Genomic DNA, 24391 nt, shown 5'->3' with positions numbered 1-24391 from the left:
ATTTATAGAGCACTTTTCACAGACAGAGCCACAAAGTGCTTTATCAATAACAATTTAAACCAAACTAACCAATGTAATGATATTGATCTCAGTATAAAACTATATTATGACATTATTGTTTTGTATCCCAGTAGACATCGACTGATATGGGTTTTTCTAAGGCCGCTGACGATTTTTAAAAAACTTGGTCAGCCAATATCTAAAGCTGATATTTAAGGCCGATTTTTTTTAATTTTTTACCCATGACTATAATTTTAAATGTTCTACTGCTAAATTTCTTAAATATTTTCTGTGCTCTGACTGTAAATAATAAGGAATATATTAATGTTTTTATCTCAAATCCTCAGGAACAGGACATCTTACAGCTGTAGACATGATGTGTCCCAATATTTATGTCCATATAGTTTATAAACATCAGTATTTCCTTAAAGTTTAATGCGAGATGTGGAGAAAGTAGATGGTTAGTTGTGGTAGAAAATTATTTACAGTAAGAGCATGAGAAATATTTTAGAAATTTAGAGGCAGAACATTTAAAATCATAATCACGGATTTAAAAAAACAAAAATCAATGTTGAGAGAAATTAAGTCAAAACCATATCTGAGGCATTTTGGAAACAAAGATAATTTAAACCAATGCAATGACATTTATCCCAGTATAAAATTATATTATGACATTGTTTTGGATCCCAGTAGTAGTCGACTGATATGGGTTATGTTTAAGGCTGATGTGGATTTTAACCCTTTCATGCACGAATTATGAGAACCTTAATCAAAATTTTTTCCTGAGTGTTTTTATTCTTCTTCAGGCATGAAAAATCAATGCGATTGAATTTTTTTTTCTGAAAAATAAACTTAAAAAAATAAAATAAAATAATTTAAAAAATTAAAAAAAAAAATACATTAAAAAAAATAATAATGAAAAAAAAAAAAAATTCTTATGGACCTATTTTTCATGAAGTTGCAAAAATGTCCACTCAGCTGGACACCACACGTTTAATTTTTGACGCACAGAAACATGTATTTACTGATAAAACTATGAAAACTGTGAAAACTATGGGGAGGGCTTTGTGATTCTGGGGGTTTATACTCAGAAGAGATATACAAAATGTTACCAATTCATGTCAGAAAAGATATGGAGTGTCTTAAAATGTTAATAAAGATATGTGTGAAAAAAAACAAAACAACAAAATCCATGAATATAGAAGAGAAAAGCTGTAGAATAGCTGTCCACTGTAGTGACCAGTATGCATGAAAGGGTTAAAAAAGTTTGGTCAGCTGATATTTAAGGCCGATTTTTATTTTATTTTTTTAAACCACATTGATCATAAAATACAACTGAAACACTCAGACGATTAAGATTTTTATGCCGCAAAATAAATGAAATTATTAATACATATACACATAGTACTCTTTTAACATTTATTGAACTTCAGGTGCTGCCCACAAATATCTTATAGCATTTTTACTACTAATTAAATATCGGCCAATATTGGGAAAAAAAAAAAAAAATCACTATATTGCCCCGATATATGGGTCTACATCTATATCCCAGACCCCTGTTAGAAAACAAACACCTGAACTCGACGTGTCCGCATACTTTTGTCCACATACTGCAGTTACAGTCAAATAAATAGTTTCAATATAGAAATTTAAAACTAATCTAGTTGCAGTTTGGAAACGCTGATAAAAATATTAATCCTGAGTCTTTAAATCACCTTCAGTTTATCAGCTTCGTTCCATGTTTTTTCCTTTTTCTTTGAATATAAATAAAGCATGAACACGTTTAACATCTTCTGACCTAAAATTACAAACAACCGCGAAGCAACATCAGTAACTAGACCTGAACATAAAAAAAAAAAAAAAAAAAAAAAAAGAGAACGTCCTCTTCCTTTGGTCGTGCTTCAGTTGAACTAATGGCGTTTTTCTGTGGGTTTTGGCGAAGCTCTGACATTGGATTTGTAGCTTTATCCCCACAGTGTAAACAAAGACGACTGTGCTGCTCGTCCGTGTGACTTCAGAGTTTTGGCAAAAGGCCTGAAAGTGGATGGAAGTTAATCCAAGCACCAGAAACAGAGCCACGATAATGTGTCCTTGAATTACACACAGGGACGCCTCCATCTATCAGACAGTGCAAATGCAAATGAGCTTTATCAGTATGAAAATATGCACGTATCCACTCAGTTACACAAAAAAACCCATAAAGAAAAAAAAAAAAAACCCAGTAAGATATAGGTCCACACCGAAGAAAAGGTTAAAGTGCTCCAAGAAAGAGGAGTGATGATAGTTAATAAAAAAAAAAAAAAAACAGGAAATGAGGATTATTACAGGACACACAGCGAATGTATTAATGCAGAACGGCCCCCGTCCTGACTGGATCTGGTCTTCTAAAGGCCCCCCAAAGACCCCCAGAGCTTCACTCAGGTTTTATGTAGGAACACAAAAGGTTCAGTAGAAGAATCGTACTGGGGTGAATCCACATGGCAGCTGGAGTTTCATCCCTCACAGGAAGAGGATGGAGCGTCGTCACGGTGGATCGGTTCAGTACCATGAGTCCACCGTCAGTCCACCTGGGTGGGGGTCTCACAGGCGAGCGACGGCTGCTTTCTGAGTGGGGAGTTTCCCTCCTACGCAGACGCAACACAGATACGTTTAAAAAGGTGAAGAACTGGACTCAAACCATGTATGTTTTAAAACAGGGGTGTCAAACATGCAGCCCGTGGGCCAAAAGCGGCCCACCAAAGCGTCCAATCTGGCCCAAAGTGCAAAAATTACACTGAAGATATTAACAGTCAAGGGTGTCGAGCTAGTTTTAGCTCAGGTTCCACATACAGATCCAGTAAAATAACAGCGTAATAACCTATAAACAACGACTATAAATTTTCTTCTTGGTTTAATGCGAAAAAAAAAGTAATAATAGTACATTATAAAAAATAACTAAAATTTTTTTGTCTTTGTTTAACTGGAAAAAATAGCATTAAATTACCAAAATATTCACTATCCATACAACAAATGTGAATAACCTGAAAAATGGAAATTTCTTAAGAAAGTTAAGTCAAATTTGTACAATATTGTGCCTCAAATTATCATTTATACATGTGTTATTATAGATCAGATCTATAAAAAAGGCACAAAACATTTAGTAACAGGCAGAATATTGTTTAAATTACACTGAAGATATTAACAGTCAAGGGTGTCGAGCTAATCTTAGTTCAGGTTCCACATATAGGTCCAGTAAAATAACAGCGTAATAACCTATAAACTATGACTATAAATTTTCTTCTTGGTTTAATGTGGGAAAAAAGAGTAATAATAGTACATTATAAAAAATAACTAAAATTTTTTTGTCTTTGTTTAACTGGAAAAAATAGCATTAAATTTCCAAAATATTCACTATCCATACAACAAATGTGAATAACCTGAAAAATGGAAATTTCTTAAGAAAGTTAAGTCAAATTTGTACAATATTGTGCCTCAAATTATCATTTATACATGTGTTATTATAGATCAGATCTATAAAAAAGGCACAAAACATTTAGTAACAGGCAGAATATTGTTTAAATTACACTGAAGGGTGTCGAGCTAATTTTATTTCAGGTTCCACATACAGATCCAGTAAAATAACAGCATAATAACCTATAAACTATGACTATAAATTTTCTTCTTGGTTTAATGTGGAAAAAAAAAAAAATAATAGTACATTATGCCTATAAATAATGACAACTAAAAATTTTTTGTCTTTGTTTAATTGCAAAAAATAGCATTGAATTATCAAAATATTAACTATCCAAACAAAAAATGTGAATAACTTGAAAAATGGAAATTTCTTAAGAAAGTTAAGTCAAATTTGTGCAATATTGTGCCTCAAATTATCATTTATACATGTGTTATTATAGATCAGATCTATAAAAAAGGCAAAAAACATTTAGTAACAGGCAGAATATTGTTTAAATTACACTGAAGATATTAACAGTCAAGGGTGTCGAGCTAATCTTAGTTCAGGTTCCACATATAGATCCAGTAAAATAACAGCGTAATAACCTATAAACAACGACTATAAATTTTCTTCTTGGTTTAATGCGAAAAAAAAGTAATAATAGTACATTATAAAAAATAACTAAAATTTTTTTTGTCTTTGTTTAACTGGAAAAAATAGCATTAAATTTCCAAAATATTCACTATCCATACAACAAATGTGAATAACCTGAAAAATGGAAATTTCTTAAGAAAGTTAAGTCAAATTTGTACAATATTGTGCCTCAAATTATCATTTATACATGTGTTATTATAGATCAGATCTATAAAAAAGGCACAAAACATTTAGTAACAGGCAGAATATTGTTTAAATTACACTGAAGGGTGTCGAGCTAATTTTATTTCAGGTTCCACATACAGATCCAGTAAAATAACAGCATAATAACCTATAAACTATGACTATAAATTTTCTTCTTGGTTTAATGTGGAAAAAAAAAAAATAATAGTACATTATGCCTATAAATAATGACAACTAAAAATTTTTTGTCTTTGTTTAATTGCAAAAAATAGCATTGAATTATCAAAATATTAACTATCCAAACAAAAAATGTGAATAACTTGAAAAATGGAAATTTCTTAAGAAAGTTAAGTCAAATTTGTACAATATTGTGCCTCAAATTATCATTTATACATGTGTTATTATAGATCAGATCTATAAAAAAGGCAAAAAACATTTAGTAACAGGCAGAATATTGTTTAAATTACATTGAAGATATTAACAGTCAAGGGTGTCGAGCTAATCTTAGTTCAGGTTCCACATATAGGTCCAGTAAAATAACAGCGTAATAACCTATAAACAACGACTATAAATTTTCTTCTTGGTTTAATGCGAAAAAAAAAGTAATAATAGTACATTATAAAAAATAACTAAAATTTTTTTTGTCTTTGTTTAACTGGAAAAAATAGCATTAAATTTCCAAAATATTCACTATCCATACAACAAATGTGAATAACCTGAAAAATGGAAATTTCTTAAGAAAGTTAAGTCAAATTTGTACAATATTGTGCCTCAAATTACACTGGTCTACAATTTTTTTTAGAAATGATCTGCTTCAGACATTAAATGTGCTAAATGTTACGTATTTTAATAAGATTAATTGGAAAATAAATGACAAAAGTGCCGGTTTGCTGATGTTTTCAAGGTATATGATTAAGTGTTATTACACATATATATTGGTTTATGTACATTTATATAATAGTTTTATAAATCTTCCACTAAATAGAACCTGTAAAGTGAATGTATTCTAATGTGCAGACAGTGTTTTGAAGTAGATCTTGTAGCTCTGAGACAAATATTCCTTTTGAGTCAAACCCATTCTCTCCTTAATTCTTGAATTTCACATTTTGACCCACGGCTATATCTTGGAAAGTTCAGCCAACCAGCATTTTTGACTGGATTTTTCTTTATCAGTGACTCTCATGTGGTAAAATTTCATTACTTTTATTCTGGAAGCATTTTCCTTGTAGACCGGTGTTGTCATTTATACATATGTTATTATAGATCAGATCTATTAAAAAAAGAGGCACAAAACATTTTGTAACAGACAGAATATTGTTTAAATTACACTGAAGGGTGTCGAGCTAATCTTAGTTCAGGTTCCACATACAGATCCAGTAAAATAACAGCATAATAACCTATAAACTATGACTATAAATTTTCTTCTTGGTTTAATGTGGAAAAAAAAGTAATAATAGTACATTATGCCTATAAAATAATGACAACTAAAAATTTTTGTCTTTGTTTAATTGCAAAAAATAGCATTAAATTATCAAAATATTAACTATCCAAACAAAAAATGTGAATAACTTGAAAAATGGAAATTTCTTAAGAAAGTCAAGTCAAATTTGTACAATACTGTGCCTCAAATTATCATATATATATATGTTATTATAGATCAGATCTATAAAAAAAGGCACAAAACATTTAGTAACAGGCAGAATATTGTTAAAATTACGCTGAAGATATTAACACTCATGGTACATGACACAGTTCTCTTTGTTTCAGTGGGAAAAATAACATAAAATTATGAAAATATTTACATCAACAAACTATCCTTTAACAATACAATGAGAATAACCTGAACAAATATGAACAACCTGAAATGTCTAAAGAAAATTTAGTTTGTGTGAAAAATTGCATAAGTAAAATCACATCATTATTATTATTATTATTATTATCATTGAAATTATTTACATTTGGAAATGATCCTTTCACAAAAAATGCAAATAACCTTTAAATCTGAAATTTCCCAAGAAAGAGAAGTGCAATTTTACAAGATTCTGCCTTTTACTAAATGTTTTGTGCCTTTGATGCACATGTATAAATGACAAGTTGAGGCATAATAATGTTAGAACTGCACTTATTTTTCTTAAGATATTTCAGGTTATTTTATGGTTATTCACATTTTTTTTTTGTTTGGATAGTTTGTAAATGCACATATTTTTGTAATTCAATGTTATTTTTCTTGCACTAAAATAAAGAGAATGTGGAATGTGTTTGTGAATGTGGAACCTGAACTAAAATGAGTTTGACAGCCCTGTTTAAAAGGGTTAAGAACTAAACTCAAACCACAGATGTTGAAGTGGTTTCTTACCCAGAGTGTCCTCCAGAGAATTCACCATCACCCTGTTGACCTTTAAAGTGGTCTGATCCGCTCTGAAGGACCGACAGAAACACAAATACACAGTCAGGACCAGGTTTTTAGGCACTCTGATGACAAATGTTTAGGATTCTGTACCAACATTTACATGGATTGATTATATTATTATTAATAACCTATATTTAACCAGGAAAAAAAACAGGCCACATTGAGGTTAAAAATCTCTTTTTTAAAATAAAATATTTGTATTGATTTTCTGGCGTGAAAGAAAAGATATAATAGGACATGTTCAACTCGAGAAAACATTTTTCAATATAGAAAACAAACATCAAACTCCCAACAAACAACAAAAAACAATCCACGGATCATCGCTTTACTGCCTTTAGAACACCACATAATACAATAAATAATGAGCTGGGTGTTAGAGTTCGCAGAAGAAGTCAGAGGGTTTTTAAGCTGTGGAAGAAAGTCACAAAGGGGCCCCAATAAAATCCAACTTTGTTTGTAAAGCACTTCAAAACAACTGCAGTGGACCAAAGTGCTGTACAGAAGAATAATTAAAACCAAAACAGAAGAATAAAATACAGAATAGATTTAAAGACACAGAAACTGTACAAAAAAGAAAAAAGTGCTATACAGAAGAATAAATAAAAACCAAATAAAAGAATAAAATACAAGAATAGATTAAAAAGCCATACAATTAAAAAGAACAAAATAAATAAATAAATAAATAAAACAGATAAATAAGAACAATAAACCACTACCAATTAAAAACAATAGAATAAAGATAGTACCTTCAAACATCTCACATGGTTTCAAAAGTCAAGAAGAAAAGATGGGCTTTAAGAAGGGATTTAAAAACAGACAGAGGAGGCCTGCCTGATGTGGATTCATGGTTAAAATCATAGTCATGGATGAAAAAAATACTAAAATCCATGTGGAGAGAACTCAGAAAACAAACAGAATATAATATTGTCCAACACACCAGAGTCCTAATAATCCACGTACCCTTTGGTTTTCAACACGGCGCCCAGTCTGAGCAGAGCAGCCAGAGCGTTCTTCTGGAGGTCGGACGACAACACCTCGGTGTATCTCAGTCGACCTGTGGAAAACATGACCGGTACGAGGTCAGGACGGGTCATCGAGGTCAACGGGCGTAAATGACACAACGACAGAGCGGACGGACACCTGAGAGGAGCTGTTTGACCATGAAGCCCCGGACAGCGGGAATGAACGTCTTCTCTGTCAGAGCCTCACTGGCCTCTTCACACAGGAACATACAGATCACCTGGAGACACAGAACCAGACATTTACCTCAGGTTGGTCTTCAGTGGAGTGGACTATGAGCTCCAAAAGGGGTCATTCAGAACCAGGTTGAACCCACAGATACTGGTGACCAAAACCATCTACTGATCTAAACTGTTTAATACCTGCTGATCCACTAATTCTATCAATACATGTCAATAATTGGTGTAAAATACAGTTTGTCATCTTTTCATTTGGACGTTCAGAGGCTCCGGAGTCACCGTGGAAACACCGTCATCTTCTACAGCAGGGGTGTCAAACTCAGATCCTCAAGGGCCGGTATCCTGCATGTTTTAGATGTTTCCCTCTTCCAACACACCTGATTCAAATGATAAGCCTATCATGCAACTCTGCAGAAGCCTGATAACGACCGTCAGGTGTGCTGGAAGAGGGAAACATCTAAAACATGCAGGATACCAGCCCTCGAGGACCGGAGTTTGACACCTGTGTTCTACAGCATTGATTCACCGGTAAAACCCATGGAGTTGGATCAATGACAGTGGATGGACACACTTATTTATATGTTCAGTTAATTATATATTTTGCTGAGAAGTCCATTTTTCTTGTGACTTACATGTAGTTGAGCTTGAAGTAAAGTCATATTCTGAATAAATCTAATTTAGATCAGTAGTTTAGTGGCTTTTGCAGATTCTATCAACGCAAAATCACATCTTCCAGCCATATAAACGACAGATTTTCTGCAGTTTTTGTTTGTTTTAGGGGAAAAAAAAAAAAAGTTTGCACAAAAGCAGCTGTAACAAAATGTAAATTTAATAGCGTGGTTTGTTTAATCTTCAAAGATCTGAACAGCTGCTGGAAACCAAAACAATCTACTGATCTAAACTGTTTAATACCTGTTGATCCACTAATTCTATCAATCCATGTAAATAATTGATGTAAAATACAGTTCTTCATCTTTTTATAGTCATCAGATATGACCCATCTGGACGTTCAGAGGCTCTGGAGTTACCGTGGAAACACCGTCATCTTCTACAACATTGATTCCCCAGTAAAACCCATGGAGTTGGATCAATGACAGTGGATGAACACACTAGGTTTATGTTCAGTTAATGATGTCTTTGCTGAAAAAGTCTGTTTCTAGGTTAATGTAAACATACACACCTTAGTGTGTTTTATCTTGTTGATGAAGTAGCGGAATAAGCCCTCTCTTCCCGCCCTTTTCTTTCTTTCTTTTTTTATTTGTTCTATATTCAATGAAAAATCTTGGATTAACATCTTCGTTCAAATTTGATGTGTGGATATTGAATTGCACCCGAAAAGGAAGTTTTGTATGACATGCTTTTCCAAATAAAGAATCGAAAATAAATAAATAAATAAATAACAGCCAGTTTCTCATCAGTTTTCTCTGTTTCTGATATAATACAGGGTGGGGAAGCAAAATTTACAATATTTTGAGGCAGGGATTGAAAGACAGTGTATGACCAATTAATTTATTGAAAGTCATGAGAATTTATTTGCCACAAGAAAATTTACATAATAGAAAATGTTTTTATTCTGTGTCCTCCTTCTTTCTCAATAACTGCCTTCACACGCTTCCTGAAACTTGCGCAAGTGTTCCTCAAATATTCAGGTGACAACTTCTCCCATTCTTCTTTAATAGTATCTTCCAGACTTTCTGGTAATAGTTTTGCTCATAGTCATTCTCTTCTTTCCATTATAAACAGTCTTTATGGACACTCCACCTATTTTTGAAATCTCCTTTGGTGTGACGAGTGCATTCAGCAAATCACACACTCTTTGACGTTTGCTTTCCTGATTACTCATATGGGCAAAAGTTTCTGAAAAGGTATGGATAATAGTGTTAGGTATGATTATGACATCAATATATGTTTGGTTTCAAAACAATTGACGTAGTGCCTGCTGAGAAAAAACAACTAAATGTTCATTGTAAATTTTGCTTCCCCACCCTGTATGTTATTATTTTACTGGTCTGACCCCTTTTAGATTAAATTAACCTGGGCTGAATGTGGAACCTGAACTAAAATGAGTTTGACACCTCTGCGATAAAGGAAATCTAATCTGTATAGAAGCTTTTCCTTTAAGTCTGAGTGTTTTCTACCTGGTATCCTTGTAGGAACGGGTCCATCATTCGTGTGAGGAAGGCCAGCGTCCTGTGTCCTCTGTGGGTGGACAGAACCTCCTGCTCGGTGATCTGCAGAACTCCGGTCTTCACCAGCAGGAAACACGCCTCCTCAAAGTCCTACGACAACCACGAGTCAAATGTAGAAACTGAACTGAGCGTGTGGACGGATGGAAGTTCAATTATGACCGTTTATTGAAGCTTTGACCTCACCTGCATCGTAGCACCAGGACAGAGGATGAACTCATTGGAGAACATGTTCCTCAGGAAGCTGAAGCTGTTAAACACTTCCTCTGGAAAATATACAGAAAGACCATACATGAGAATCAAAGACAGCGGGTTTTAAAACCATCTAAACATGTTTGAATCTGAGGAGAGAACACATTTAAATTCTAACATCTATCTATCATTTTAGTTCAGGTTCCACATTCAGTCTTTTGATCTGATGTGGGTTGAACCAGTTAAATACTAACATAATAACCTACAAATATTACAACTCCAAATTCTTGTCTTTATTTAAGTGCAAAAAATAACATTTAATTATGAAAATACTCACATTTACAAACTATCCAAACAAAAAAAGATGTGAATCACCTGAAAAAAATAAAATTTCTTAAGAAAAATAACTGCAGTTTTACCAATATTCTGCCTGTTACTACATGTTTTGTGCCTTTTGTAGATCCACTGTGATCTGTGCGTTGTATAAATGATCAACTGAGACAGAATATTGTTAAGAAATTTCAGGTTATTCACATTTTTTGTGAAAGGACAGCTTGTAATTTCTTTTAAGCTTAAAGTTTTTATCTGTTTTTTTTTCTTTTTTTTCCTCATGCCTTTACTTTTTATTACTTCCCTGCTGTAATGCTTTTAATGTTTTACGTAAACCACTTTGAATTGTCTTGTACATGAAATGAGCTATAGAAATAAACCTGCTTTGCCAAACCTGCCTAATTACAAACATATTCATTATGGAATTTGACTTTTTTGTAGTAAAACAGTATATTATTAATCATTTTAATAAATTATTGATAAAATTGCACTTATTTTTAAGTTATTTCAGGTGATTGGTCTTATTCACATTTTTAAAGGATTTTTTGTAGATAAAAACATTTTCATCAAATAATTTTACTTTTTCACTCTTATTATTTTGTTGGTCCGACTCACTTGAGATCACACTGGGCTGAATGTGGAACTGAACTACACACACTCAAAGTCTGCGAAAATCAGACACAAACACATTCGTCCAATTACATTTTCCTTGAAACATCATTAATAATGCTGACTTTTTATAGTGGGAAATGACATATACATGGTTAACCCTTTCATGTATACTGGTTACTACAGAGGACATCTATTCTACAGATGTTCTCTTGTATATTCATGGGTTTTGTTGTTTTGATTCCAGATCAGCCAACACAGTGGACACTTATGCATCATCCCATACACTGTAATTCATACCATTACTGTAACTTTCCTGTTCTTGATAAACCTGACCTGCAGTGACATATCTGAGTGTAAATCAATTGTTAATTGTTATTAGACTGTAATTAATTTTTTTTTTTTTTTTTTACAAAAAGTTTGGGTGTTTTTTTTTACATATCAATAATAATTAGTTTTATAGTGTGTTAAAATGTGAGAAAAGATCAGATTAGCAGCATTTTTTTTTTTATTTCATAATTTTCATGCAGTACAGGGTGGGGAAGCAAAATTTACAATATTTTGAGGCAGGGATTGAAAGACAGTGTATGACCAATTAGTTTATTGAAAGTCATGAGAATTTAAATCTTCAAATCATATTTTACTGCATTTCTAACGCTCTTGTTGTCTACCTCAAGTTCAATTGCCATTTTTCTCATGGATTTGGTTGGATCCTTTAGGATTTTGGATTTGACAGCTTTAATAAAAGCTTTGGTACGTTTTTTGTTGCTTCCTCCACTTCCAGACTTTCTGGTAATAGTTTTGCTCATAGTCATTCTCTTCTTTCCATTATAAACAGTCTTTATGGACACTCCAACTATTTTTGAAATCTCCTTTGGTGTGACGAGTGCATTCAGCAAATCACACACTCTTTGACGTTTGCTTTCCTGATTACTCATATGGGCAAAAGTTTCTGAAAAGGTATGGATAATAGTGTTAGGTATGATTATGACATCAATATATGTTTGGTTTCAAAACAATTGATGTAGTGCCTGCTGAGAAAAAACAACTAAATGTTCATTGTAAATTTTGCTTCCCCACCATGTATGTCAATAAATGCATAATTATTTGCTTCAAAAATTAAACACATGGTGTCCAGCTGTACATTTTTGGGTTAGGTTAAAAAAAAAAATCAATCACATTGTTTTTTTTTATGCCTAAATAGGAATAAAATCACTGAGGAAAAAAAAAAAAATCTTGCTTACGGTTCTCATAATTCATGCATGAAAGGGTAAAGGTACTTTTACTGGCTTGCAAAAAAGCTATTATAAGGAACTGGAAAAAGACAGAACCACCAGCAAAGGACCAATGGATCATAATTATTGAAGGAAAATATAAAATGGAAAAAAAATAACTCACAAACTGTGATTACAGGAAGCACAAATGGACAAAAAATAGAATAAATGGACTGATTACAGAACCTGGAATGGTGGAAGGAATGAATAATGTGAATGTAGTATCATGTAGTGTACCAAAGAAAGGTTTGTTTGTTCGTTTTTTGTTGTTTTTGGTGACTGTGTTTATAAAATTTCAATAAAACCTTAAATAAAAAAAAAAAAAAAATCCTGACTTTTTCGTCCTTGTCCTGCAGTTGTAATGTCAGTCTTACGTTTATTGCTGGACGTTGCGATGTGCATGGCCGAGGCCAGCAGCGCCGGGCGGAGGAAGACGTGCAGAGCCTGGTTCCTGTAGGAGGCGCAGGAGAGCACGACCACCGCCTGGTTCAGGAGCTGCTCCTCTGGACCGGCACCGGGATGCACCCCTGGACCGGATGGACCTGCTGCTGTCGGACCAGAACAGTGTGGAATCATGTTCTGAACTACATTTAAAGTTTTACAGTTAGAACAGATTATCTTCACTGTCATTATTTATAGTTCTACACACAGACCATGTTCGACCGCCAGACGAACTCTTCCCTCTGAGATCCTGACCAGACCTCGATGCAGATCCAGACTGGAGGAAACCACCTCAGATGGAGGTACGTGATCTGAAATACAGAGGATAAAATTATAATAAATGGTGATGAATCACTTTGGAGAGGGTATATATATATATATATATATATATATATATATATATATATAGAAGGAAAAATGACACTTGGAAGAACCACAGCAAGATGAATACGATATAAAGGTAAAATATATGACATAAACGAAACAACAGAGTATAAAAAATACAAGTGACTAGATGAAAATAATGTCAAAGACGGAACAAAATACTATCCTGATCATCTATCTGTTTATATCTGTAAATTATATTCATTTTCATCTATATATGTGTATTTGTTTTTATTAGTGGTTTTCGAATTTTGAGATCCAGGTTGGGTGGGTATGGGGGTTGCCATCAATTCTGGGGGGGAGCAGGGGGTTATACTTTGTGTGTCACAAAATCTTGTATCATAAAACGTGAATTTCTTTTTTTTGTATTGTACTTTTGGAGATGCACAATGAAAATAAATTTTAAAAATTGATTAAAAAAAAAAAAGAAGGAACAAAACCCCTTCAGACCAAGGTTTTAAAAGTTTTGGATTTTTCATTATAGTTTAGTTTTATTTAGTTTTGACTTTTTTTTCTCTAATTCAGTTAGTTTTAATTTGTTTTTAGAGCAGGTTTGCTAGTTTTTAGTAGTTTTAATTTTTTTCTATATGCTTCGTTTTAGTTTAGTTTTAGTATTAATTTTAGTTTTGTCGTATCTTTTCTCTTCTTCTCTGTCGTCGTATTCAAATAAATCCCAGACAGGACTCTGCTGCTTTCTCCCAACTTTAGTCTCCATGTTTCCAGGTAGAGTGGGGACCAGAAGACGACTGGAAACCACAAGTGACGAGAAGTGATGGACTGTGAAGTGTCGTACGGTGCCGCTAGCTAAAATTGCTAGAGCGAAATAAATCGATTTCGTATCAATCCGACATTGACAAAGACGAAAACGAAGGGAATTTTATCCATAATTTTTATACGTTTTAGTTTTATAAGCACACAATACAGTTTTAGCTAGTTATCGTTTTTTCTTTTAATTATAGTTTTTATTTATTTCAGTTAACGAAAATATTTTTACAATTCCAGTTTTCCTCATTTCGTTCACGATAATAACCTTGCTTCAGACCATGTTGTGACGATGTAAGAGTCTGTAAAAATGTAGATATTATGACAAATCATGACGAACTATTGTAAGTTTGGACTCGAGGAGCCATGAATGGGTCATTTGGGTCTTGAACGGAGTCATTTCAGAGCCACTGATTTATCATAATAAACTGTTTTCATATTAGTGACGTTCAGGGTCCACATTCAGACCCGTCAGCACCACCAGAACGTGCTCTAGTGTTGGACGGCGTACGGTACCGGGCCAGTGGAGGAAGGCTCCGTACTGTCGACACACATCTCTGAGCCACAACGCCTCCTCCGTCAGCTCGTCCAGGCCCATCCCCCGCTCCGGTCCCGCCGCCCGGTCCTGGTCCAGGTCCTGGTGGTGGTTCTGCAGCAGCAGGGAGGCCAGGAGGACCCACGGCTTCAGGACCATGTTCTCCTCCTGGGCCCGAACCAGGCGGTAGGCGGCGGCGTTCACAAAGCTGTGGACGTCGTCGCTGGGACGCTTCGGTATGTGTCTGCGAGGAAAAACAAACAGAACACTGAGGTCAAAGGTCAGCTCCTGCAACACTATTAACAGTTATTTATGTAGATACTGTAGAATATTTAAGCATTATTTATTTAAGCTGATCAGTCCAGTCCAGGTTGTCCAAATCCTTTTGGTTCAGGTTCCACATACAGACCAATGTGATCGCCAGTAAAGATAACACAATAACCCATAAATAATGACAACGACAAATTTTCTTTGTGAAAAATTATATGGAAAAAATTTAAGTGAAAAAAATAACATTACACTGTGAAAATATTAACATTTACAAAACTATTCTTTCACAATAAAATACAAGTAAATACATAAATATAAACAAAGATGAACAACTCGAAATGGGCAATTTTAACACTATTCCGCCTGTTACTAAATGTTTTGTGCATTTATGGATCCACTGTGATCTGTGGTTGTGTTAATAATAAGAGATGGAATATTGTAGAAATTGTTCAAATTTTTGTTCCAAACTCCAAAATTTTAACAATATTCTGCCTGTTACCAAATGTTTATGGAACACTGTGTGTAAATGCACATGTATAAATAATAAGTCGAGGCATAATATTGTTAAAATTGCACCAATTTTTCAAATGAGCTTTCTGTTTTTTCAGATTGTTCACATCTTTTTTGTAAAATGTAAATATTTTCATAATTTAATTGGGGTTTTTTGTACTAAAACAAAAAGAAAAACTTGGATTTGTCATTATTTATAGGTAATTAAGTCATTATTTTACTGGTCTGGCCCACTTGAGATCAAATTGGGCTAAATATGGAACTGAACCAAAATGAGTTTGACAGCCCTGCTGTAGAGGGTCCCTGGACATGTCAGCGCGTCCTGATGACATGTGCGGTTTAAGATGACGTGGCAGCAGATGGAGCCTTGCTGAAACTCCGTTTAAATTAGTGTGGAAAGTGCAGATATCAAACTCATACTGTTAAGTCAATGGTGTTGAAAGCTCACGGAAAACCAAAGTTATGACACAATAAAACATAATTTTTCAGTGATAGTGTCATTATGTTTGGTGAGTGTTCAGTACAGGTAGACACGGTTAAAATGGGCTTCTGGGTAAATTGATATACGATATGTTTTCTTTCTTGCAAGCAGGAAGTGCTTGCTAGAAAGAAAACATGCTAACAAACGTGTTTCTATTGGTGGAAAAGTGCATCACATGGACCAATCAGATACATCCATACTGTGCCATACATAATCTATCTAATATAACCTGAATATTACACACCCTGTTTTTCTTTTTTTTTTTTTACCTCCGCCAAGTGAAACAGCGGAGGTTCTATTTTCATCGGGGTTTGTCTGCCTGTTCGTTTGTCTGTTAGCAAGATAACTGTAAAAGTTATGGATGGGTTTGGATGAAATTTTCAGGAAATGTTGATACTGGCACAAGGAACAAATGATTAAATTTTGGTGATGATTGGGGGGGGGGGGGGGGCTGATCTGCCTTGGTGGAGTTCTGTGCTCTCCGACGGCTTCTCTAGTTTTTCCATTTTACACACACTGTTGCTCCATTTCTGCCGAATACACTGGTGTCAAACATATGGCCCGTGCACCAAAACTGGTCCGCCAAAGGGTCCAATTCAGTCCATGGGATGAATTTGTGAAATGCAAAAACTACACTGACGATATTAACAATCAAGGATGTTTAAAATCATTTTAGTTCAGCCACATACAGAAAAATATGATCTAAAGTGGATCAGAACAGTAAAATATTATCATAACAACAGATAAATAGTTTGGCTTATAATTTGTTTTCCTATAATTAAGTTTAATTACATGACAATGTTTATATTTAGAACCGATCCTTTCACAGAAATAGGACCAACAGCATATTTAAAGACATTAATTGATATTTGTTTGACCTTTCAAGGTTACTCAAGGTCAAAGGTCATGATACCAAATGAAAGCCCATATGTGACTTCCATCTTTTGCTAATAGTAAGTATATCAATATCTTCAACTGTTTGAACCTGAATTTAGAGTTGCAACCGATTAATCGACTCAAAGTGATCCAAAAAAAAAATCATTCATCCACAGTTCTCCTGAATCAAAGCTGTGTTTCCTTTATTTCTCTGCTGTTAAACATTGGTTCCACTGTTGTGTTTCACACGGACGTTTATTGTGACGCACAAAAAAGCTTCAATTCAGGAAAACTGCAGTAGAATATCTCCCTTCAGTCAATTCGAGTTGATTAATCGAATCGTGAATTTTTGCATTCGCTTCAAGCACCTAATCGATTAATCGTTTGCAGCTCTACCCGAATTAAGTGGGTTTAACCCTTTCATGCACGAATTATGAAAACCTTAATCAAATTTTTTTCCTGAGTGTTTTTATTCCTCTTTAGGCATGAAAAAAACAATGCGATTGAAAAATTTCTTCTGAAAAATAAATAAAATAAAATAATTTAAAAAATTTTAAAAAATACATTAAAAAAAAAAATTCTAATGAACCTATTTTACTATGAAGTTGCAAAACTATCCACTCAGCTGGACACCACACGTTTAATTTTTGACGCACAGAAACATGTATTTACTGATAAATTGTGTGAAAACTTCAGTGAGGGCTTGTGATTCTGGGGGTTTATGCTCAGGAGAGATCTACATAATGTAACCAATTCATGTCAGAAAAGATATGTAGCGTCTTGAAACTTTAATAAAGATATGTGTTAAAAAAAACAAAAAAAAACAACAACGAAAAGAACAACAAAATCCATGAATATACAAGAGAACAGCTGCAGAATAGCTGTCCACTGGAGTGACCACTGTGCATGAAAGGGTTAACGTCCCTGATGTAAAGTGTCACAGTAAATGTCTGTGTATGTTCCTCCAGCTGACGTTCATTCAGGTTCTGTTCCAGATCTAATGTGGACGTTCCGGTACCTGGGCGTCAGGTTGAACTGGCAGCGGTTGACTCTGCCTTCAGCTAAACTTCTGACGGACACAGGTTGACCAAAGTACACATGGATGCTGCCGTAGTCTTCGCTGAGGACCCTCCTGGCTTTGAACAGACCCTGCACACAAACCCACAGCGGTACGGGCTCAGTTCAGGTGCTACAGGTGCATCATGGCCAAGACAAACAGACTAAAAAACAGCTTCTAACCCAAAGCCATCACAACACTGAAAGCAAATATGAACTGATTATACTCATTACATACAGAGTTCTACTTAGTTACAATTTCTTCACCATCATGCACATGCACTGTCACTTTAATCAAATTATTTATTGCTACTGTATTGTCTCTTGTTACTGTCTATTGTTTTATGAGGTCGCACTTTAAGGTTTAGCTTTTAATCTCATTGTACTGCTGTGCCATGACAAATAAATTCTGATTCTGATTCTTAAGGCTCATTTCCTGCTTTGTGAACGGGGCCGTGGGCTGAAACGTGCGACTCACCGACGTCGACTCCTTAGGTTTGGGAACTCCCAGCAGCTCTCGGGCGTAAAGCGTCTCCTCCAGGATCCGCTCGTAGCTGATGCTGACGGGGACCACGTTGATGTCGAACACCTCCCCTTTAAGGAACGGGTCCATCACGATGTTCAGCAAACCTGGACCGACACCAGAGGAGGAGGAAGAGGAGGAAGAGGAGGAGGAGGAAGAGGAGGAAGAGGAGGAGGAGGAGGACAGAGGACATGAGAGGCAATGTACAAATGGGAAAAGGAGAGTTTTACAGACTTTCATCCTCATCTGTTTTACATTTCATTATTATTATTATTATTATTATTACATCATCATCCATCCTCATCCATCCATCCATCCATCATCACAATTCAACCATTCATCCATAGCGCTCTCTCTCTCCTCATTAAGCTTTTTTTGACAATAAAAACAAGAAAACAAAGATTTACTGCATCTAAAACTTTTCCTTTTTTCTATTATATCATTATTTTATTCTTTTATTTTCATATTTAATGTCTCTCTCTGCTATGTCACAAAATGTTCCAGTGTTCAAACTGAAATTCTGTTTTACAGACATTACCGTTTAAGATCCAGTTCAAATGTTCATATTCTATTCGTTCAGAACTAACATCAGAACATTATTTTTGTGCAATCCCAACAAAGGAACGAACATTATTTAATAAAACAGTGTTAAATAATAATAAATAAAATAGAAACAAAAAAGAAAAACAAAAATGAACTTCCACAATATCTGCATTTGAATAAATACCTAAAAATATCGATCCAGTACTTTTTAATATCGATACAGTATTGTGAAATGACATATAGTAATACATAATATATAATATATAATATTGCAGAACCGCTATTTTCTTACAGCCCTAATGCTGAGTGACATTTCTGTTTCATACCTAACTTTGGAGTCAGAGATTTGGCCGTTCTGCTTCTGGTTCCCTCGAGGAAAAATTCTACAGGTGCAAGTCCGTTCTGAAACGAAGACAGAAAAACTTACATACGCACTGTTCTACAGTACATTTTATACAAGGTCTCACATCTACAAAGACATAGATGTAACTTTTTTAACAGACAGGGTTAATTTGTTTTTTAATTCTGATTAAATTAGTGAAATATTCAAGCTTTTAGTTGTTGTGATGGAAACAAATGGAACAAACTGGCACCAGAAATGAGGTTTTCCACAAATATGGATCCTGTAAAATCTATCCATGTATGAACTCCATTACTCCTTAACTGTAAATCTAAACTGAAGGTTATATAATAGTTATGAAAGGTTCTGGTCCCACACACTGGAAAGAAAAACATCCAAATCAACAATGACAACATCCCATAAGACGAAGCAGTGTCCTCACCTTCAGGATGGTCTTGACGTACTCGGAGAAAACAGCCCAGTACAGTTTATCTCCACCGAACGAGCGGCGGATGAAGAAAGCTCCAGACATGCGCAGCATCTCCCCAACAATCTTCATGCCCATGAAATCTGCAGGAAGAGACTCCACATCAGTGCACTGAAGAGAATTCTCACACTTCTACAACTTCAATGCAGAGCTGCATCACACTGGGTTCCTACAGGTTTGTACAAGTTAAATTTAAGACTTTTTAAAACTACTGAAAACAGAATTTAACGCCCATTTCACAGCCATACTGGCAAAAATTTGTGACCCCTAAAATTTAGGAGAATTTATTTATTTATTCATTCATTCATTCATCTATTATTATTATTATTATTATTATTATTATTATTATTATATTAACGCCTTAATTCCTACCATTCCAAGTCCTTTCTCACCAGGGGCTGCAAAGTTAACAATAACTGGTTCCTAATTTTAATACAAATTATTGGGTTGGAACAGCTGGAACTGAGTCGACTAATGTTACTTTCTTTGCAGTTCGGACATTTAACAAACACATTTAAACACAATACAGCCACAGGTTTATGGCAACATAACTTAAGATCTGTATGATATGATAAGACCTAATTCGTGAGCAAAAGTTTTTTGAAGTTGCAAGCAAACAGGAGTGATTTTCAAGCAAAGCTTTGGAAGTCTCAAGCAAAAGTTTTTAACTCACAAACAAAGAGGACTGATTTATAAGCAAAATATTCTTTTTTTTGATTGCCACTTATTGTCTTTTACTCTCAAATCTCTTTTTTGGTTGCAAATCTATTCTTTTTAATTGCAAATACATTCCTTTTGATTGATGAATAATGAAAGAAATGTCTCTCCATTGACCTACCACATCAAATTTAAAACTTAAGATATTAAACGCAGATTTGTAGATTCAAGACTTTTTTTTTTTACAACTTTTTAAGACCCCGTGGGAACCCTGATCACAGGACTGGCTCTGTTCTGTCTCGTCTTACCCATGCCGGCGGCGATGACGGGGAGCGCCAGGTCATACGTGAACAGGATGTAGGACATGAGCAGGAAGTCCATGTAACTACGGTGACTGGGCAGCAGAACCACCGGATGCTCCTGAATGGCCTGCTGGAGCTACAACACCAACAACAACGAGCACGTGAGGACCTTCAGTCATCATCCGTGTTCATAAAGCATCCTTTAACCTCCTAAGGCCCGGCTATGGATTTTCTGTCCATGTTTGTAGACAAAAGTTTCACAGCTTTATGCAAAAAATAAAAACAAACCAAAACTGCCCACTGCAAAGGACATTCCATAAAGATTTTAAAAAATGCATCTGAAAATACTGTTGCATCATGATGTTTCCAATATAGGCAATTATTTTATTAAAAAAAGCCAAAACTTGTACTTTTCTGGGTCTCAGGAGGTTAAGCCATTGCTGTCAAACAGACCATATTGGTCTGTATGTGGAACCTGAACTAAAACGAGTTCGACTGAAACTGAGTGGATAACACAGCTGGAACTAAATGAGTATTTTTATATTTTTAGAGAGGCTGGAGCTGGTGTCTGGACTCACCCTCTGGATTCCCTCCTCGTTCACACAGATGCTCCTGAACAAGGTCTTGAAGACTTTACAGAGTGTGAAGGCAAAGAAGCGAACGGTGCTGAGCTGCATTCGATGGGCCATCTCCTCCAATATGGCCGACGCCTCCTCCTGAACATCTTCAGGAGCTTTACCCGTCTCTTTGGAAACCTGACGTTTAAGAAGAAAGCGTTACTCAGAAGGGAAACCTCTGGTAGATGAATCATTCATCAATGCTTCTAGGACTCGATAAAAGTTTGTTTGAGGTGTTCTTTGGAAAAGGGATTCATAAAGTAGATAAACAGGAAGAAAACTCCAAGGCGCTCTCTTTAAGCATTAAAATGCCTTTATTTTCACAGCAAGGTCAAGTTTTTGTTTGACTTCCTGATGAAGGCTTGAAGTCGAAACGCATTTAAGTGTTTTTTAAGGTCTACACACGACCATGCCATGAAAATAAAGGCGTTTTAATGCTTAAAGAAAGCGTCTTGGAGTTTTCTTCCTGTTTGTTATCCTCATTATCAGGGTTTCTGCAGGTATCAGCAAATCTACTTTAATGCTTTTTAATAGAATAGAATGGCTCTTTATTGTCACTGTCACAGGAACAATGAAAATTAGGGATGTCCGATAATATCGGCCCACCAATATTATCGGCCTGATATTGGCATAAAAATGTAATATCGGTGAATATCGTTATCGTTTTTTTTTTGCCTATCATTAAAACCGATAAAATAATGCCTTGATTTCACCAGCATTTACTGATGTGTAAATGAAGCATTGTTTGTAGCTGAAAGAAATGTGCAGTTTTCAAAATTGTACAGTAGAGTTGCCACACTGTAATAGACTCATGGAGGGAGAGAAAATAAATAAATATGGCATTTTTTCCACAATTTAAGTTTAAGTATGTATTCTTTGCACAGACAGTGTTTACATTTTGAAAGCCTTGTTGCATTTGAGAATGCATTCAATGGGGCATCACGATAAAATTAGGCATGACGTGTTAATTCCATGACAGGAGATATGTGATGTTACCTAAAATTAGTTTAATATCCCACATATATCGGCAGCGGTATCGGTAGATATCGGACTCGGAAATTCAGCGTTGGACAATATTGGCATATCGGTTTTTGGCAAAAAAGCCAATATCGGACATCCCCAATGAAAATCAGTTTAGCAGCAAAACACTTAGTGCGAAGGGGACTGTATAAGAAAAAAAAAAATATCACAGAGTATTAAAGAAACAGTAGCACTGTGCAAAGGCTTCAGAATCAAATATTCATAACATGTGCAGTGTGGATGTAAACGGGCTCATTCAGATGGTTTGTGGTTTACCTGGTTGATGACATAGTGCAGCTGATCCGACTGCAGCACCATGTTCTTCAACACACCGGCTTTACATGGAGTCAGTCCTTTATAAACGACAGGTGTGTAACATTTGAGAGCGTATCTCAGGTCGCTGCAGTTCCTCCTCTCCTCCAAAATGTCCTCAAAGTCATCTCTTTTCTTCAGCATGGGGTCTCGGTGCTATAAACAGAATGTGACATGGTAAGAGGAAAACAACTGACATTACGGTCAATAAATGGTTCATTTGTTTCTAGTGGTTTGTGGAACATACAGAGAACAGACACCAGCTTGAGTTTTATCTACATCAGATCTGTATTCAAGGAAGGTTTTTTTCATAATGGTTGTCGTCTGGTTATAGAAAGTTATACAATACAACATACAGAAACACAGGACTGGGTGAAAGTAGTGTGACATTATTTTGGACTGAATTATGACATATTTACTGCAATTTTTGATTTCCTTATGGATTGTTTTACATAATGATTTTAATTTTAAATGACTGGATGATGCAAAAACAGTTTATTATAATTGTTTTTTAATGTTCTGCACCTAGAAATGTTCTGCTGTTTGGTATTTGTTGTAATTTTCTAACCATAAAGACAAATTAAGAAAACACAAATACTTTTCACTCAAATCATCCTTTAAAGAGGTAATAATTTGACATTTATGGTGATAATTAAGACTATTTTTCTTTGTGATTTACTGTGACATTTTTGACCATATTACATAATTTTGTACTTAACCCTTAAAGACCCAGTGCTAGTTTTGTGGTAGTTCCCAATTCAATTTTCTCTCTAACCTTTCTTCAGTAATTTATTGCCATTTATCATAATACTGTCCTCTCCAATTTGCCTTTTATCAATGAAAATCATGTATTTTCCTATATTTATTTTAGTGATCATGTACTTTAATCATCATGCTGAGATTATATTTGAGAGTTACCATACCAAAAACAGAGGAAACCTGAGGAAAAAGATTGAGAACCACTGCTATAAGGGATGATGCTCCAGCTTTATCAACTGTGCAAAACTGGGAAGAGGAATTCAAGAGGGGTAGGGAGAACGAGGGAGGGGTGAAAAGCAAGCATTTTCATGAAATGTCTGTAGTACTACTTTTCAAAGTCCTAAATCATTTATCCAGTGTGGGTTTATCTGGAAGGAAACCATGCAGTTAGTATCAGGACAGGTTGAATTTAATGTATGCACAGTTTCATTGCTGTGGAATAACTCCTTAGCCAGGCTATGAACTTTTCAGCCCCCCCTCGTATGTGACTCCATCAGCTCCTATGTTAGTTGTGTGGAAACAAAGACCTGCATGTTTCCATAACCCCAGTAGGTGTCCTTAAGGCCACAGAGGTTAAACACTAGGCTGTTCAGTTCCTCAAAACTGAGGATGAACCGTCTTCAAGAGCCAAAAACACAGTTACCTTCTACTAAACCAGTTATTAATCGCTGGTCGAACCATTAACTACCTTAGTGACTGATTCTATTACATTGACAGTAGAAAGGAGGTGCGTACTGTGCATGTGTTGCCCTGAAACATACCTGCTCCTTCACCTGTTTGAATGAAATGTCAGAAGTCAAAGCTAAAGAAAAGCTAACTTAGCTTAGCTCACCGGCTAACGGCACACTTACCGAATAAACGGCTTCGGATGCCATGCTTTTTTCCACTTTACAAACTCAGAGACACTGCGTCCAGTTTAATTAAATGTGCATGAGGAGTTTTCCGGCCCTGCCCCTTGAAATCACATTCCTAGGCGACAACTACACCTGTAAACTTCACATGGGCGTGTTACCAAGCACTTCCGTATTCTCATGTCAAACTACGGA

The 24391-nt window shown here is 35.1% G+C and overlaps 1 protein-coding gene across 2 annotated transcripts; it reads right to left on the bottom strand.

The window, feature by feature from the left end:
• Positions 1–1961: 1961 nt before the first annotated feature.
• Positions 1962–24369, bottom strand: gnpat (glyceronephosphate O-acyltransferase). 2 transcript variants are annotated; one of them, XM_030128359.1, is made up of 17 exons: positions 24197–24369; positions 22551–22742; positions 21216–21392; positions 20644–20773; positions 19634–19761; positions 19178–19253; positions 18264–18415; positions 17748–17878; positions 14574–14836; positions 13124–13222; positions 12845–13018; positions 10252–10331; positions 10018–10158; positions 7821–7920; positions 7641–7734; positions 6627–6688; positions 1962–2624 (listed from the first exon to the last, which is right to left on the bottom strand). In XM_030128359.1, exons 1-17 carry the CDS (start codon positions 24218–24220, stop codon positions 2581–2583), a joined length of 2067 nt encoding a protein of 688 aa, XP_029984219.1. In that variant the 5' UTR covers positions 24221–24369; the 3' UTR covers positions 1962–2580. The 2 variants fall into 2 exon arrangements, with proteins under 2 accessions (XP_029984219.1, XP_029984220.1); XM_030128360.1 differs by having other exon boundaries at positions 12845–13015.
• Between the last annotated feature and the right edge of the window lie 22 nt (positions 24370–24391).

Source organism: Sphaeramia orbicularis, chromosome 24 (genome assembly GCF_902148855.1).
Source record: "Sphaeramia orbicularis chromosome 24, fSphaOr1.1, whole genome shotgun sequence".
Taxonomy (NCBI): Eukaryota; Metazoa; Chordata; class Actinopteri; order Kurtiformes; family Apogonidae; genus Sphaeramia; species Sphaeramia orbicularis.
Note: the sequence above shows the minus strand (reverse complement) of the source record. Positions and strands in the feature narration are given on the sequence as shown.

Excerpts from the sequence above, each read along its gene's own strand:
- gnpat (XM_030128359.1), bottom strand. The coding sequence starts at position 24,220 with ATGGCATCCGAAGCCGTTTATTCG. Across the intron at positions 21,393-22,550 it reads TGCACTATGTCATCAACCAG|GTTTCCAAAGAGACGGGTAA; the intron begins GTAAACCACAAA and ends CTTAAACGTCAG. Across the intron at positions 10,159-10,251 it reads GTCCTGGTGCTACGATGCAG|GACTTTGAGGAGGCGTGTTT; the intron begins GTGAGGTCAAAG and ends TGGTTGTCGTAG.